Raw genomic sequence first — 18,005 nt, 5'->3', positions numbered from 1 at the left:
GGCACTCTTCCTCTCCGTTTCCCTCCCTCTTCCAACTCCTTTTCTACTTCTCTTTCCTTTGTTACTCCCACACTCTTTTCTTTGCCGCTCTCAGACGGGGAGCGCCGGCCTAATTGATTTCTGTAGACTGTTCTGAGACTGTATATAGGAAATCAAGCTCACAGCAGCCAGGCAGAGAAGGTCTCTACAGGAGCCTTTAGGGACTGTACTCTTTATATGTGTGTGTGATGGGAAAAGTACCCAAGGCACACAACAATAAGTTATATGAAATCACATAGGGCACCTGGGAGCCGTAACCTCCATGACCCCAAAGCTTGTTAGCAGATTCAAATCAGTCTAGAACCTGACACCTTTGACGGAAGGATGTGAGAGGGAAGGTGAGAAAGTCATTGTGGAATGACATTACACTTTTCATTTTGATTGATGGCGGTTGCTGCTCAGTTGCCGCACCTCCCTGCCTCCATAAATTACTCCATAAATCATGTAATTAGCAGCAGCATCCCCCAGAGAGTTTCGAATGCGGTTTGCACGACTTGAAATTGGGTCAGTAAATCTCTGGCGAGATATTCAGATAATTAAATTGGCGTTTTATTTTAATGGGCTGTGATGTTGGTATGATTTTACTTCTACACAGGAAGTGGAACTGTATGCATACGTTGGACTCTTTAAATTCACTATAAAGTGTCTCTAGAGGTGGATTCCAATCAGCCAATAGACCTTTGAAGGGGACTTTGCAGGGAAGATTAGAGTTTAAACAAGCTATTGTTGTCTCTAAGTGGCAGATAAGTACTGTATGCTCTCTGTCTGACTGAAAACACTGACATTTGTGCAGAGAGATGTTCCATCGGCAGGTTTTCCATGAAAATACACCCGTGCAGGATGCAAGGCATTAGGGTCAACCCTGTTGACTGGAATTTATCGAAACCATACTGTAATTAGCTCCACACTAACAAGCCAGTTGTGTTGAGCTGCAGCCAGGATTATTTAGGAGGAAATAGTATGTGACAATTTGGGTTTGGTGTACAACCATCTACGCACACATACACACACACACACACACACACACACACACATACACAGCACCAAGAAGTTGAGTAAGTAAGTAAACATTTCAGCAGCCGTCAGTGCTCTTCTCTCACCACATCCATTCATCTTCCTGGGACGCCTCCTGTCCCGCAGCACAGCAGCTCTCCCACCTTGGGAGCGAGACAAGAAGCTGAGGTGGAATTTTCACATTTGTTACTCTTTGACAGCTTTACTATGCGTGTGTGTGTGTGTGTGTGTTTGTGTGTGCGTGTGTATGCATGAGTGTGTACATGTTAATCTGTATCTGTTTGTGTATATATGTGTATACAAACTGAATTTGTATGTGTGCATGCATGTAGTATATATGCATGTGTGTATGTGCGTGCATATGTGTCTACTATGTGATGTGTGTATGTGCATCAACATCTGTGTTGGCGTGCATATAGGTGTGTGAACTTGCCACTAACTGGGTGACAGGTTGGGTGCTGCGTGACGCCCTGGGGCCCTCAGGCTCGCTCAGCAGGCACAAGCCGAACACACTATTCCTAACACAATGTACTACTATGCTCTGCTCTGCACCTGTGTTATGTTTTCATGCTGACAAAGATGTGCTTTCCTTTTTCGGGGTGAAGATCTGTGTTTTGTTTCCGTGACTCAGAGACTAAAATAGTAAGGCTGCCACCAGCTCTAAACCAACGTTCTTTGTAGTGAAAAGGGCAAATAACTTATAACACACAAACACAGTGGTGCATGGTTAGCAAATGGGTGGAATGGGTATTACTCACTGGGTAGAACTGGTACTCACATGATGAGGATGCTTAATTCCCGTTCATTCCCCTTTGATTTGCCAATAAAAACACAGGCTTTCAAAGAAGTGAATCTCTAGTGTGTAATAAAAACCACACTGTAAAATATACACCGCATTACTGGACAGTGAAATACCAATTATGTGTTTTCATCAATCATAATCTGCAGTGTAATTACATGTAATTTCACAAAACAAAGTGTTAAGAAAATGAAATCCTAAGTTTAAGGTGGAATCAAAAGATTGTATGAGACCAGAGATGCACAAGATAAGGCTGTTCTCTCCCATGAACACTACACAAGATAATAACACACAGTCACAAAACAGAGAGAATATTTATTTATTCATTCAGCACTCAAAGCACTCGTGACATTCTGACTGTTATGAGTAAAATACAGTTGAAGCGTGGAAAACAGTCCTATATCCGGTTTGGTCAATCATTGTCAGTACCAGGAATGTCCAACCTGTGAAAATATACTACTGCCCCCTAGTGGATTGAGGAATTACTACAACCAAGAGGTTTTGAGGTCACTTGTACTCAGAACTGCTGGTTAGAAAAAAAAACAGAATTGATTTGTAATACTACTACTTATGCACAACAAAATACCTAAGATCATCATCAGCTGGTGTTGTTGTACTTGTGACCAGTGTTCTCTGTAGAATATTGTTTGAAGCGCAATGCTGCAACCAGCATCTCAGTCTCTTGAACATTTCCTACATTAATTAAGTCTGATGTGTCTCCACAGTCCCAAGGCTCTTTTGAGATGTGGGATACAGTAACATCTCTCTCTGGTAGGGAAAATAAGTGGTTAGAGAATTTGTCCCATAACTGAAAGATCGCAAGTTTGACCCCCACAACAGCCACAAGTCCTCGCAAAGTGTCCTTGAGCAAGACACTGAATCTTTCCCTGCTCATTGTCAGTCGCTCTAGTGTCAGCAAAATGCCTAAAATGTTGATATTCTATAGTCCTATTTCTTCAGTCCCTGGAGTCTTATTCCGTTTCTTGTCTCTTCTTGTGATGTTGTAGTGACATCACTTCTTCGAGAGAAATTTCATTTTGTTTCCTAGAGATAATGGAACAGGAACAAAAGTTGTTTAACATGAGACTGAGCCTAGGCCATCTGCAGAAAGCTTGCCTCACGAAAATGAAGATATTCTAATAGAGAACAGCTGAGAAACAGCAGTTCCTTACCCAAGCCTTTGAGGAACCTGTTGACCCTCCGGTGTTCATTGTCGTGGATGGAGTCTAGATATTCCTGCACCCTCACTTCAAAGAGTCCTGGGGAGAGAGAAAGAATCATGAACCATCGGATCAACTCCCTCCCAACAGCTCACCCTCGGCTTACTGCTGCACCTCTGTACCTCGCAGGGCCTGCCTGTGGAGCTCTCGTTCCTGGATGAACCAGCCAAACATCTGGGTCTCCATGAACACCTCCAGGAAGCGACGCATGCTCTTCGACGGGACCGCTTTACGGAAACCCTCCCGCTGGAAGGAGCAGGGGACCGGGGAGGAGGATGAGGAGGAGTAGCCGTCCTCCCGTTCGCTGCTGATGAAGAGCGGATAGTGGCCTACCAGCTCCACGAAGAAACGAACAAAGGCCTCGGACACAACGGTGCTGAGATGGCCAGAGTCTGGAGAGAAGTTGGACGGACATTGTAACATACAGTATGTACAACAAAACACTATTCCAATGTACTACTGATCAAATGGCTCAATTGCATGACTAAATGCATGACTAAAAGTGTTACTACCAATTTTCACAGAGCATTTCAAAGAGCTGAAATGAGAGTCCTAGATCTTTGTGGCTCTAAAAAATGTGGATGGTTTAGACTTCTGTTCTTGATAGGAACTCCTCTACGCTCTTCCCTGTTCATCTCCCATAGTATACTATTGTCAAACACCATGTCATGTCTCACCATTAGCTGTGTCTCCTCCTCTCTCGCTAGCTAGCTCTCTTCTCCTCTCCAGAACATTCTCCAGGGCTGACTGGAGCTTAGAGGGCAGGATGGAGTCCTCATCATCCAACTGCAAGGGACGGGACAGGAGAATAAGCCTATATAAATTATGTACATGTGTGTGTTGAAATAAATCCTTGCACACCTGCACATGTGCGCATGTGTGTGGTTACACATGCAGAAGGACACACACAAACAAGCATAGAAAAGATACACACACAGATCTATGAAGGGCCCACCTGTCTGAGGAAACGACTGTTTCCAAGATCCACAACCAGAACCTGTGTAAGGGAAAATTAAGGTAAGTTACTGTGATGTACATTGTTTTTGGATTTATGTTCTTTGATCTCTGTGAAGCACTTTGTGATGAAGCCCACTGAGCGTCTAGGCTAAAAATAGGCTATATGGATAAGTAAAAGTTTAATAGACATCTATGTCTTACACTACGTCTTCTGGGGTATATGACAAAAAAAAATTAAGCATTATTTTGTGCATAATGTATTAACTGGTCTAAAACTGGGCTATAGCCAAAAAGATCCATGGCTATATGAGAGCTAAAGCATAGACACAACATTGAAATCACATCTAGTGGGGTCTGTTAAAAGCACTTTATGAGTAAATCTGCACTGACTTGACCTAACTGTAAGTAGGTAAAGCAGGTCACTGGGTCCAGTTACAACCCAACACTGCTAAGTATTAGCGTCTAACCCCCCTGTCTATGTCCTGCCTGACCTCCTCCAGGGGCAGCTCAGTGAGCTGGGGCAGGGAGCTGGACAGCAGGCCGACGATGAAGGGGGTCGGGGTGCAGACGATGTCCAGCATGGCCGAGGGCAGCACAGGGATGTAGGTGTGCTGCCATACAAACGGGTAGAGCAACGCCACCACCGCATGGCAGCACTGGGACAGGGTGCTGCAAGGAGGGACGCAGGGAGAATGATGTAATGAGAGGAGGAAATAGACAAGGAGTGGTGAAGGACTAGTCATTGGTTACACAGGAGTCAGATGTGTTTTTATGATGAACAAACAAGCAAAAAGTGTGTATGTTTGAAATAGGGAGATACAGAAATGGAAAGAAAGAGAAAGAGATGGAAAGAAAAGAGACAGAGATGGGGAAAAAAGAGAAAGATACAGATATGGGAAAAAATAGGCAGACAGAGATGGAAAGAAAGAGAAAGAGACAGAGATGGAAAGAAGGAGAGAGAGACAGAAGGAAAGAAAAAAGAAGAGACAGACATGGAAAGAAAGAGGGAGAGACATATGGAAAGAAATAGAAAGACAGAGATGGAAAGAAGGAAACAGAGACAGGTGGAAATACAGAAGAGACAGAGATGGAAAGAAAGGAGAAGAGAAATGGAAAGAAAGAGAAAGAGATGGAAAGAAAAGAGATGGGGAAAAAAGAGAAAGATATAGATATGGGAAAAAAGAGGGAGACAGATATGGAAAGAAAGAGAAAAAGACAGAGATGGAAAAGAGAGAAAGAGATAGATGGAAAGAAGGAGAGAAAGAGACAGATTGAAAGAACGTGGAAGAGACAGAGATGGAAAGGAGAGAAAGAAACAGATGGAAAGAAAGAGGGACAGATGGAAAAATGAGAAAGAGAGAGAGATGGAAAGAAAGCCGAAGAGACAGAGATGGAAAGAAAGAGGAAGAGACAGAGATGGGAAGAAAGAGGAAGAGACAGAGATGGGAAGAAAGAGGAAGAGACAGAGATGGGAAGAAAGGGGAAAAGACAGAGATGGAAAGAAAGAAGAAGGCAGTCCAACAAAGGTGTATCAACTGTGCTGCAAAATAACCAGCCGGCAATATAATACAACAATATAGGAATTGTACTATGACACTGTGTTTGAAAATGAAGATCGGCTTGGCTTATTGGTAGTCTAATTGGATTGATGAGAATATCCAATGGGGACAAAAGCTTCAACACAACCAATTGCTTATCCTCACCACCTGAGGGCGCTACGGTCTCAGATATGTGTTAATACCATGGTTAATACACGCCGGGTGACTATTCCCCACAGTACCAATATTTCCCAGAGAGGAACACAGCGCTACATAATTCCTTTCACACACGTCACTCGACTTCGCATTCCGGTCCTCTACTACTGCGACCTCTCTATCTGGCTCCCACTGGCTTTTCCCTGAAGAAAAAACAAACTGGCCTTTCAGCACAACAGCTCAACAGCAGGCCGCCCTCAAAATATCTCTCAGGCATGTTCCCTGCTTGGACAAAACTGGGACGGCCTTCAAGTCTATTTCAGCAAGGAGATAAAAGAATGCACCCGCGTCTGGACCACCCGCATTTATAATAACTTCATAATAAAAACATTCCTGACATTTTCATCTAACATATGATTTCTCCATATGTAAATAAACAGGGGAAAAAAATAGCTTTCAGATTTTTTTTCCAGATTTTTTTCAGTGCAATTTCACATTTCAAGAGCAACGACCGCCGACCTGAGTTTGTCGGCGGTGAAGATGACCCGGCGCTCCAGCAGCAGAGATCCGAGCACCCTAAGGAGCAGCCGCAGGCTCAGACAGGAGAACAGACACTCAAAGTCCACATGCTCCAGGCGCGAGTCAGAGGGCCGGCAGAGCTCCATCACCTGGGAACGGAGAGGGCAGACAGAGGGAAAATATGTTAAAAATCTATGACCTTAAAGGGGCATCAAGTAATCTATGATCTTTATCGACCTCTATTGGCGACCAGCAGGAATTGCAGCAACCTCAGTAGAACTCATCTCCTCCTACACAAGTCTCTGGCACAGCCCCCATCCCTCTCATCCCCTAACAATAAAGTCACATTTTCACAATAGAGACGAGTAAGCTAGCTAATTTGAGCACAGATCCAACAGAAATGTCATGTGATGAGGTGATATATCAGGATGCAAAATACTGTAATAGTAATAGTTCTTTGTCATTTGCTATTTTTGGTTTGAGATTGAAGCTTTTGTGAATGGGTGAAGAGACTAAGAGACAAAACAGAGTACAGGCCAGTCAGTGAGTTTTGAAAGCCAGAAACCTCAGCATCTGCGGAAGTAATCGTTGAGTCATTGCTACTGATCAACAACCGATATATAATGATATATAATGACATAAACTACAGATCGCTTCCAGTGTCACTAACTTCGGTGCCTGAACCAGGGAGGAAGGTTTTGATGGTGATGGTTCTGCCTGGAGCTGGAAACTGGGCCTCCATGATGGCTCTCATGAAGGGCTGGACCAGGGCCGGAGACAGAGCCCTCCGCCTCTCCACCTCGTCCAGCACCTACAGTACACACACACACACACACACACACACACACACACACACATTAAGTGAATGGGTGTATGTGTCTGGCTTCATCTGGCATCCCTATGAATTTGCTTTCATGTGAATATCATTTATCATCAAGAAGAAGAGAGTGGTTTACCTTGGAGAACAGGTTGAAACAGCCAAGGTGACTAACGATACAGTAGACTTCTGGGAGACGTTTGCCTTTTCCACTAGGCTGAGAAGAAAAGGAGGAGGAGGAGGTTCATACATCACTCCTTTTGGGATAAAAACCTTGTATCGTCAACTTTTCAGAAACTACGAAAATCAGCTTTGGTTTCAGCTTCTCGGCCATACATTTTTTTGAGTTTATCTAATCAGTTTCGAAAGGATTTCATAAGTCTGAGGGCTCTTGAATGTTTGTGCAGTCTTTCAGTGAAAAACGTGAAAATGCCCAAAATTGGAGTTTTCGCATGGCAGCAGCAATATACAGTAATTCTTTGCTCAACAAAATAGGTCTTGCCGTGTGAAACTTTGAAATATGAGACTATGAAACATTCATCTACACACCAACAGAATTAAACACACACACAGAAACACATACTACATAGAAACACATGCAGACATACGCACACACACACACACACACACACACACTTTCTCAGTCTCACACACTTCCTCCCAGACTCTGAGATTGACTGTTTTCCCACAGGCACGCTGACTATTTTGGCACGGTTATTTACTCAGCTGACATCATGGTATTTAGCCACTTCCTGTTCAGTAGCTCTACCGAATGTCACTAAATAAATGTACAGCACATGTATTTATTCTGCTGGTTTCTATTTACCAGTAAACGCCGGCAGTATCCAAACCTCCTGCTGCCGTCCTCGCCAGTCAAAACAAAGGAGAACATCTCACTGCGAGGGATGAGCCAAAACAAACACACAAATAAACATCTGATGGGCATATTTTGGTACTGTTATTAATTATTATGGACTATTATGGACTGTACATAATACATATGAACAGTGAGACCCTCATGGATATTTATACCCATACACACATTCACACACCTATAATACTCATGATGTTGACATTTATTTTTATTCAGCTGTCCAGCCCACATGGATTTACAAGATGCATCTATACATCACACTGCAGTCATGTATAACATAAACAGAGCAAAAAGTGTTAATGTGTTGAATTTTGATATTGATATTTGATTTGGATATTGCGGCTGTTATAAACACTATTGTTGATTTTTACATTCTTAGAGTTAAATTAGTACTGACTATTTTGCTGTGAAGATACACTGAATGTACAAAATATTGTCTCAAAGTTTAAAAATCCTTCTCTAACTTGTCAGCTTCTCTAAATCTACATCTCCTCCTTTGTGATTGGTATAGATAGGGAAATCAATAAGGGATAATGGCTTTTACCTGGATTCACCTCATCAGAGTAGCCTACTTCATGAAAAGAGTAAGTGTCACTAATGTTTTGTGCATTCAGTGTATTTTGAAACATGTAGTCACACATATTCAAACACACACACCTTCACACAGAGGATCCTAGTGTGTGATGTGGGTCTCACCTTGGGTAGTTCTCTACTGGCTCCCAGTCTTTAGCATCAGGGAAACAGAACTGAGGAATGATCCTCAGCTGATCCTCCGTCTCCCTCATGAACTTGAAGCTCCGCTCCAGCTGCACCACAGGTAAAGAAGGGACACTAGTTTGCCAATCCTAAAACTTTTGCCTCTTACATGCGTTCTCATTAACTTTGTTTTTATTCCAGTTATTAATCGATGTTTAGCAAATTAAATCTTAATCAGCTGGCAGAAGTTTGCACATCAATATGTCTGTTTATAAATAAATATTATCAGGTTGCAGTTATGAATTAGGTAGAGTTGAATTCCTGCTGCATAGAGCCATAATCAGATTTCCCTGGTTTAAAGCATTTCAGCTCCTTGGTATGCACAGGATATTGTATGGAACAGACGTGGGATCAGTTACTAAATTACATTCTTTGAATTGTTTTGGATGTTTACTTTTAACTGCTTCTCTGCTCCTTACCTTGGGAGGAAACTGCTGTGTGACCTCTGGCAGATAGGTGGCGCCGGCCTTGGCCTTCTGCAGCGACACAACCAGGAAGTACTCAAACAGCTGGCGCTGGTGCAGCTCCTGCCTCGCTCCCTGGTCCAGAGAGCTGTTTCTGGTATTGGTACCGTTGTAGTGGACCTGAGTCTGGCTTGGCTGGCTCAGTATGGACTGGACCGACACGAGACGCTGACGGTGAGCTGGGAGAGAAGAAGAAAGATGCAATGCTGGTAGAAATTGGAGGTGCTCAGTTAAAAAGCTAAAGAAAGACAAAGTGAGGGGCACACGGATCAAGAACTTGCAATAACTAGAAGAATATCCAGCACAAAAATTATTAAGGCCATTATTCCATTGTGATACTCTACCTTTGGCTCTGTCTTCAACTTCACTTTCAGAGTCACTGTTTTCATCTGTAACTGCAGACAGAAGTAGGGTTTATTAAGTCAAAAGATCCACCAAACGTTTATTTAGATAGTTTGCATGATGAAGTGTTCTCGCATTTACATTTCAGGTATTTCGCTGACACTCTTATCCAAAGGGACTTGACTACAATAACTGCAGCTACAGCAGAATAAGCTTTCCTTATAAGATCACCAACATCACAGCAACCTCACCTCTCCCTGAGCTGGTCTCAGCATAATGATAGACCCTTCTCAGGTGTTTCTTCCCAATCCGAGCCTCAAAGATACTGTTGATCTTCAGTACAACCTGTTGATAAAATGTAATGCATGTGACTCATCAACTCATGATGAATATCTGTTCTGATTTGTGCATATCTGTTGTTTTTAATTTCTATAGCACTGTTTATACACACACACACACACACACACACACACACAAACTAATATACAAAGCCTGGGTACAGAAATACTACAGTGTGATATGTTTCCCTTTAGGTGAAACAAAACCCCCAATAATGATGTTTTGGTCGCTACAGTGGAACTTGGCAGCCATAATGAATTCAGGTTCAAGTTGAATGAGATTGAATAAATCTTTCCTCTGCAAGTGATTAAATAATCATTAACCAATGTTTTGGCAGTCATAAAGCGATGTGGCAGGCATTGTAGGTGTAGGATGAAATCCAGCATGACTTTTTTTCTGAATATTATTTTTTTTCTTTTAGTAATTCAGTTTGAATAAAAGGAAACATTTTCTCCAATATGCAACATGATTTCTTGGACAGGGATTCTGCACAACTCCAGAAAACACCTTTGCTTTCTAAAAAAAACAAAAAAACAAAACACATTCTCCTTGGGAAATCGCTATCATCAGTGTTGCAATTCTGAATTTTGTTGGATTAAATGTCCTGCCCTAACACATGCACAGCCACACACACACACACACACACACACACACACACACACACACACACACACACACACACACACACACACACACACACACAGTATGTTTTGTGTGTATTGTTTTGTTCTGATTTTTGGAAACAAGTGTTATGTTTTTATATGTTATCCTCTGGCTTGTACTGTTGTTTGTACCTTTTTATACCCATTCAATCAATCAAGCAATCAAGCTATCAACCTATCAAGCAAGCAATCAATCAATCAATCAGTCAATCAATCAATCACACACACCGTTGGTATCCTGCGGCAGGTGCGGCTGTAGGGATCCCCAGGCAGCCAGGCGGTCTGTTCAGGCCCGGTGGGGGTGGAGGGAGGGCTCAGCTGGGGTGGAGATGAAACCCCCCCGCTGCCGGTGCTGTGGGTCTGCTGGTTGGATCTCCGCAGGTCCAGCAGCTTAAAACTCCTGCCTGAATTCTGCCTGAAGAAGCCCGGCCTCGACGCCTATAGTGAGGGAAAAGACCAGATCCAGATCTCAAGCAGGGTGGAAGTGTGCCGCACAGAATCCATATTTCTGAAATAGCACAAGCCTTTCATAGTCTTCTAAAGTAACAGAAATAGATGTGTTTTCACTATAAAGCACACATCTCAGAGCAGGATAATACAGTGGTGATTGCATTATGTGTAGCATGTATTGCAGGAACCTTGGTGGTGTCGGCACCAGGAGAGGAGGGCAGAGACTGCTGGGAACACTGACTGTCCACCTCAATGTCCTCATATGGGTTCTCCTTTGACGAGTCTGCAGGAAGAACGAAGATGGCAACATTCAACTCATGGTTATTAGTGTTTTTCCAATTACTGTTTTTATGCATTAAAAAGTATATAGTAGGGTTCAACCGAAATGGGTTTGTGAAAACCAATACTTCCACCATTTCTTTTGCTTTTTTGCATTAGCCTTTAGATCATGTGACACTGCACCGAATGTACAAAATAATTGGGACATCCTCCATGGAGTTGTACAATCCACATCTCAGTTGTCTCAAAGCTTAAAAATTCTTCTCTAACTCGTCTGCTTCTCTGTATCTACAGCTCCTCCTTTGTGATTGCTATAGTTTTAATAAGGGAAATCAATAAGGGGCAATGGCTTTAACCTGGATTCACCTCATTAGTGTACTTCATGAAAGAGAGTAAGTGTCCCTAATAATTTGTATAAAAGTCTCCCACCCCACCTATTCAATGCTAGGGAACGCTCTGGAATAGATTACTATGTTTAAGTGAAAAATTAATTTACAATGGTAAAAAACTTAGAAAAAAACCCCCTGTTTATTAGAGACATGGGCACATGAATAGAATAGAATAGAATAGAATAGAATAGAGGTTTCTAACCCAGGATGTCCTCATAGTGATGTTCTTGAGACAGCGTACGAGAGAAGAGGGAACTAGTCGACTGACTGTGAGACTCTCTGTCTTCAGACTCAGAGGATTTCCTGACATAGTGAGGAGAAAAGTACAAGTTAATATGTACAGTATAATTAATTTGTGTACATATAGAGTTGTATACATATAACCATAATACAAAAGCCTAACAATATTTTTGCTACATTTACTATTATTAGAGTTTGATACCAATGTTTTTGTATTGAATCTGCCTCTATTCAATATCTTTATATTTTTCCATTTTCATGACAAAACATGTTTTCGTTTTGATATTCGTTTAGGGTTAGTAGCTATTTAAGGCAGGGTGACTGAACTCCCATATGCAATGGTAGGGGAAACTGGGATACCTTACTACCCATCAAGGAAGAATTCATTCACAAAAAACATTATTGGCCAATTAAATGAACAAATAAAATGTCTTTGAAGGATTTTATGTGGCAGTAGTCAAGGAGGAATCATCATATCCATCATATCGGCAGTGGATCACATGACAGGCCAATATCCGATATTTAATAAAACGGCCAGTATCGGCAAATGGATATCCATACCTGTTGATGTTGTCTCGGAGCCTGTCACCCCTGGGTCTCCTGTAGGTGCCCGGGGGAGGCTGGGGGGAGGCGGAGGGCAGCGGGGGGAGGTTCCTGCGCCCTCTCCCCTGCCTCTGGCTCTTCCCTGCGGGGGCGGTGTTGGTTGGGTGCTGGAAGGTGCGCTGGGGCTTGGGGACCGGGTTGATGGGTGGCGCCCCCGGCTCTGTGTACACGTTCTCTTGGGGTTCTTTCCCTTCTCCGGTCCCAAAGGACTTGGCAGCACCCATCACCGCGTCGGACTCCACCTGCTTGTCCTTGCCGGGCGGGCTGAAGTAGTTCCCGAGCTCTGCAGGGGTTTTACCGTGGCTTTCTCCCATCGCCTGCTCCAGCTTTCGAAACAGAGTGAATACAGCTCTCTTTTCCTGCGTAGTTTGTTCCGCTGTTTTCCTGTCTTTGCTTTTCCTCAGCGTCCCTACCTGCTGCTTCACAGCCTCCATGGGTGAACAAGGCCTTGAATCCCCAAGCTCTCCTGCATTCTCCTTCCCATTGCTCTGCTTCTCCTTGTGGGCTGCTCTCCTACACTCCTCCCCTCTTTGGATCTCACTTTTACCATCACTGCTCTTGAGCGTCCCTCTTTGGTGTTTCGCAGGCTCAACCGGTGAACAAGGCCTCGAATCCCCAAGCTTTCCTACATTCTCTTTCCCAAGGTCCTGCTTCTCCTTGTGGGCTGCTCTCCTGCAACCCTCCACGTTCTGCTCATCAGTAGGTTTACCATTGTTTTTAGTTAGGGATTCTGTCCTTTTTACACCGGTGCATGGGACTGGAGAGGAGGAGGTTGGCGGCGTCTGAGTGGACTCTTTCCCCTCCCACTGTGAGATCTTCTCCTTGATGTTTCCTCCGTGGGTCCTGGGGAGCTTGCCGCCCACCAGTGGGGCGTTTTCGTTACCCTGAGGGTCGAAGGTCGGCCTCCTGTGAGCCATCATGGGTGATCCTCGGTTGCTCAGGTTGTCCAGAGGGGTGAAGGGGAGTTTCAGCGTCCCCTCTCTTCCCTGCTCAGCTCCCTTGTTTTGCACAGAGGCAAAGTCACCACTCGTCCCACCAAGATAGCTCTTCTTGAACCTAAAACACAAAAAAATTAGCATCATTTTTACAAAAGGGTGATGTGAACATTGATATGGACACAAAGTCAACACATGAAATAGCACAAAGTGATAACAGACTGCTAATAAACATGATAAAAACTAAAAATGATCCAAATAAAATAGATAAGAATAAAATGGTGACACCTTGTGATACCTTACTCATTGAAGGCCATATTTTGACCATATTTTACAAAATTCCTCAGTAATACACATCATCATCTTACCCAATGATATGAACATGCACTACCTTTATAGTCATAGCTCATTGATTATCTGCATTTGACTAGGGAAACCACTGACTACGCTAACACCAGGCTAAGGAACTGACCGCTACCAGATCTTCCTGAACTCCCAGTGCGCTCGTTGTGACTGCCAGTGAGGGGACAGTCAGTCTTTTTCTGGCGACAGTGGGAAAATCCAGCCCTGGTCTCCAGTCTGGGAGTAAATGCCAGAGGACAAGCCTATGACCGAGCATCTTCTTCTCATCAGCCACGCTAAATAAACACATACTTGGACCAGGGCCCACTTCATCAAACATTATGTTTTAATAAATAAACCGGAGGAAATGGGAACCCTAAGTTGAAAGACCTTTTGTGACTTTTCCTTAATGGACACAATGAGTAAAGGCTTTTTGGGACCAACCTATAAATCTTGTTACTTATTTCTCAAGCTCAGAGGGAATTTGAGAGATACGATGGCTGATTTCTTAAGCAAAAAAAAAAAAAAGTTCAGTTATCCCACAGAAAAGCCCATTCTGATGCAAACCTGTTGACAGTGGAGTAGATGCAGTCTGGCCCTGCAGTCATTCTCTTAGCAGCCGCCATGATCACTGTACACCTGAGAGAGAGAGGGGTGGGGGTGGGGGGGGGGTGAACACAGAAAAAGAGTAAAGCATCTTTAGCCAATTCTTCCATCAGTTCTGGCATTCAGAGCTTGGATTTGAACTTCACATAACTTTTATTGACATCCTGTCTGGCTCGGTTTCAATGGAGGGCTTAAGTGTCAAGTGACCCTAAATGCTTTTTCATTGGCTTCTCGCCCCACCAAGAAACAATTCTGGAGAAACTGCTGGTGTGAAGGAATCTAATGACAGCAAGACTGGATGAGACTTTGAGTGGTTTTGTTCCTACTTACCAAGTAGTTACCAAAAACGCCCATTTTAAGTTATTTTATCTAGAATTGAGAATCATGATTTGGTAACGTTTTACAATATGGTACACAAAATCTTAGTAGTTATCAAGGAACGAGTAAGGAACGAATAGCAATGCATCATTACTTCATGATTACCGTCCCATGATTACCTTTAAGTTGAAAAAATGAAATGGTAACTAATGGAAAGGTAATCACGAAGTAATGATGCATTACCAGTAACCACTCAGTATGGTGCTCTACTTTACTTGAGGGGACACAAAAATCGTAACTAATATGGAGGTAATGAGGAAGTAATGATTTATTATTGTTTGCGTGCCATTTAGCACCTTATTCAGAACTAATCAGGAACAATTCATTAAGTACGTGTTCATTATGCGGATTTACAGGTATCCAGGAACTAATCATGAGATACTGGTTCATTAACATGGTATCTAACAATCCGATCTTAGGTAACTTATCATTATCTACTACTACTACTTGATTCAGAGTTATTCAGGAACTACTATTTGTTAACTAGCAGTTCGTTCCTGATTTGATCCTTACTCTAGATTTTTTCTAGATTTTGTACACCGTATTGTAAAGTGTTACCCAGGATTTTCTTAATAGAAGTGAGGAAATCTGCTAATTAATGAGATAATTTCCCTAAACATAGATTCCAATGCAAATCAACTTGTTTTAAACATTTTCTTGAGTCAGGTGACATCTTGAAACAGGTGTAAGCGGTCAGACTCTGAAAATATTGTCACTTTTTTTAAGAATTTGTTTGAAACTGACTGCATTAGAAAAAAGAGGGAAGCTATCTCACCACTCTGGCAGATTTTTTCACACAAGAATCAATCTGAGATTAAGTGATTTATTAAGATTGACGTTTTATGCAGCGTGACTGTTCTGTTTACTCACAGCTGGTAATGTGCAGCAGTCAGGAGCCAGCTGGGCAGACTCAAGGAAAAAGCATGACAGCCAGGGGATTCAGTGTGACTCCCAAGAGGAGTTCATCACACAAATCAACATTTCAAGTCCACACTCATCACTCTTCTCTCCCTATTATTTCCTTTCAGATATTCTCTCCTGTTTCCTCCTCTCCTCTCCTCTCCTCTCCTCTCCTCTCCTCTCCTCTCCTCTCCTCTCCTCTCCTCCACATCTCTCAGGCCAATGTTTCAAAGTTCAGTGGCCTCTGAGATAATCCTTTGTATTTTCCAGCTCTGGGACTGTTGTCATCATTTGTTTAGTTGATACGAAGCCCAAGTGGCAGTGTGAATAAGCAGAGGGACAGCGTATGTCTCCTAAAGCAGCAGAGTAGCTGATAAGCTGAGAAACAGACATTCAGATACACAATTATGTACGATAAGGAAGGAGAACATACCATCCAGAGCTGCGTGATTAATCAAAAAACTAAAAGGCTGTTGCAGTTTACATTTTTTCTCAAAGGGAAAGATGTTCAAGACGGCTTCCTAAACAAGATACTGGTGTTGTGTAGAATTTCTATTTTATTTTTGTCTTCAAACGGAGCAGATTAAAACCATAAGCATCTTATTTTCTCCCCTGTAGATGTTTCATTACAATTATTTAAGTGCTGAAAAAGAAACTGTGTCGTAGTAAATGCTCTGCCCTCATGTAGTGTAATTCATATTCAGCAACAAAATCTCAGTATGATTTTTTTTTTATCAGTATCATCCAATCTTATCAGCATCCATATCTTAATGGGCCGACCCAAAGTGACTAGAGAAATTTGTTCATCCACAGGCAAAGACAAATGTAGAGAAAGTGAGCAGATTAATACAGCCGACTAAAATCCCACTGTAAGTACACACAATTTTATATATCAAATGGCATATCATTAAATCTCTATGCCTTACCTCCCTCTGTTGTACAGGTTCCATGCATGCACTAGTGGAACAGGAGCATACTGCCACAGATGCTATCTCAGCTAAAACAGTATCCATTGGTATGACTTCCAAACCGCCTTGATGTACCGTTTATCCAGGATAGCTAAAGTCGGCAAACGCAGTTTTCTAACTTACTGATTTAATATAAAGTGTGCTGCCTGGAAGTGATGCGTCAGACAATTGAATGAGTGTAGAGAAGGGACATAAAAGTCCCACCTCAAAGTACTGTACATCCCTTTTCCCTGCCCCCTTTTCCCAATCTGCAACTCTCACTCACTCTGAATTGACTTCCTCTCTCTCTCTCTCTCTCTCTCTCTCTCTCTCTCTCCCTCTCTTTCTCTTTCTGTTCATCTCTCTGTCTGCTGTCTCTTTCTCTCTCTCTCTCTCTCTCTCTCTCTCTCTCTCTCTCTCTCTCTCTCTCTCTCTCTCGCTGATGAATTTTATGAACATGCTATATTTTCTAATAGGAATGAATGAATGAAACTTATAATAGATCTAAACTGATTGTAATAATCTAGTCCAGTAGCTGCAGGGGAAGGAGTGGTATATCCAGAGGTCATCGTGTTACATCATTTCCCTCCAAATCCCAAGTTCGTTGGAATCCACATTGCAGCAACTGCCTCTAGACCACAGTTGCAATGACAGCTGTAGCAAAATGTCCCATCCCCTTTGCCCCTAGTGTATTTTCACATCATTAAAAAAAAGCATTTAAGAAAGCCCAGATAAAAAAATAAAAACTGTGGGTGACACAAAGAAACACCAGGGGGATTATAAAAACTGTCTCACCCAAAAGAGAATAAAAAAAATAAAAAAAATTAAGATGATAAACAAAAACACAAGTGAATTCCCTTACAATTCACATCTGTAGACCTCGGCTAATTACAAACACTATTTTGTCTACATTATGCATAAAAGCATCCTTTAACTGACATGTAAGGAAATCACATGAGCATCAAGTAATAGCCTGAAATTTCTAAAATGTGTAAATGAGTATGGAATACATGTAAAGGAATATATAGTATATATTTTTTTAACCAAGTCCTGAAGTTTCTTAGCTTAATTCTAGACATAATCTATGTCCATATAACTACTCTAAATGCTGAATGGAAAAATATGCATATGAAAATTAGAAAATCAGGTAATGTTTTGTGATAGTTTGTAATATTATTCATACATTAAACCAGAAAGTAAACCAGACGAATCTCTCTAATGGTTACTATTACCTTTTTGTCAGCATGGCAAATTCAGATCAGTTTCAAATCATTTGTAACAGTAGTCTATCCTAACATATACAGCACTTTATAATTGTACACCCAGTTTACTTCAGCATAAACACAAAACACACCAACAGTATTTTTATGTTAACATGCCCTACCTGAGTTCAAATCCTGGCCAAGATCAATGCTGGATCTCTTTCGACGTGTCAGACAG

At 42.2% G+C, this 18,005-nt stretch overlaps 1 protein-coding gene across 1 annotated transcript; it reads right to left on the bottom strand.

Annotated features, from left to right (window-relative positions):
• Positions 1 to 2,864: 2,864 nt before the first annotated feature.
• Positions 2,865 to 14,360, bottom strand: LOC139656132 (DENN domain-containing protein 2A-like). The gene is made up of 19 exons (XM_071533634.1): positions 14,302 to 14,360; positions 12,416 to 13,513; positions 11,817 to 11,917; positions 11,135 to 11,229; positions 10,725 to 10,934; positions 9,747 to 9,840; positions 9,498 to 9,548; positions 9,109 to 9,332; positions 8,630 to 8,739; positions 7,886 to 7,955; positions 7,199 to 7,276; positions 6,913 to 7,053; positions 6,243 to 6,391; positions 4,521 to 4,698; positions 4,028 to 4,069; positions 3,750 to 3,858; positions 3,195 to 3,464; positions 3,025 to 3,111; positions 2,865 to 2,896 (listed from the first exon to the last, which is right to left on the bottom strand). The coding sequence occupies exons 1-19, from the start codon at positions 14,358 to 14,360 to the stop codon at positions 2,865 to 2,867; spliced, it is 3,198 nt and encodes a 1,065-aa protein (XP_071389735.1).
• Between the last annotated feature and the right edge of the window lie 3,645 nt (positions 14,361 to 18,005).

Source organism: Centroberyx affinis, unplaced genomic scaffold, assembly GCF_046629955.1.
Source record: "Centroberyx affinis isolate AG114_WGS23_722 - 3 ecotype Tasmania unplaced genomic scaffold, CSIRO-AGI_Caff_v1 ptg002386l_1, whole genome shotgun sequence".
Taxonomy (NCBI): domain Eukaryota; kingdom Metazoa; phylum Chordata; class Actinopteri; order Beryciformes; family Berycidae; genus Centroberyx; species Centroberyx affinis.
This window is presented reverse-complemented; position numbering and strand designations above follow the sequence as displayed.

What these genes read in the sequence shown, in the direction of transcription:
- LOC139656132 (XM_071533634.1), bottom strand. Translation starts at nt 14,360, where the DNA reads ATGGCGGCTGCTAAGAGAATGACTGCAGGGCCAGACTGCATCTACTCC. An exon ending in CCTGCCGCAGGATACCAACG is followed by an intron (nt 9,841 to 10,724) that starts GTGTGTGTGATT and finishes TTTTATCAACAG; the next exon opens with GTTGTACTGAAGATCAACAG. An exon ending in TGAGACCAGCTCAGGGAGAG is followed by an intron (nt 9,549 to 9,746) that starts GTGAGGTTGCTG and finishes TTCTGTCTGCAG; the next exon opens with TTACAGATGAAAACAGTGAC.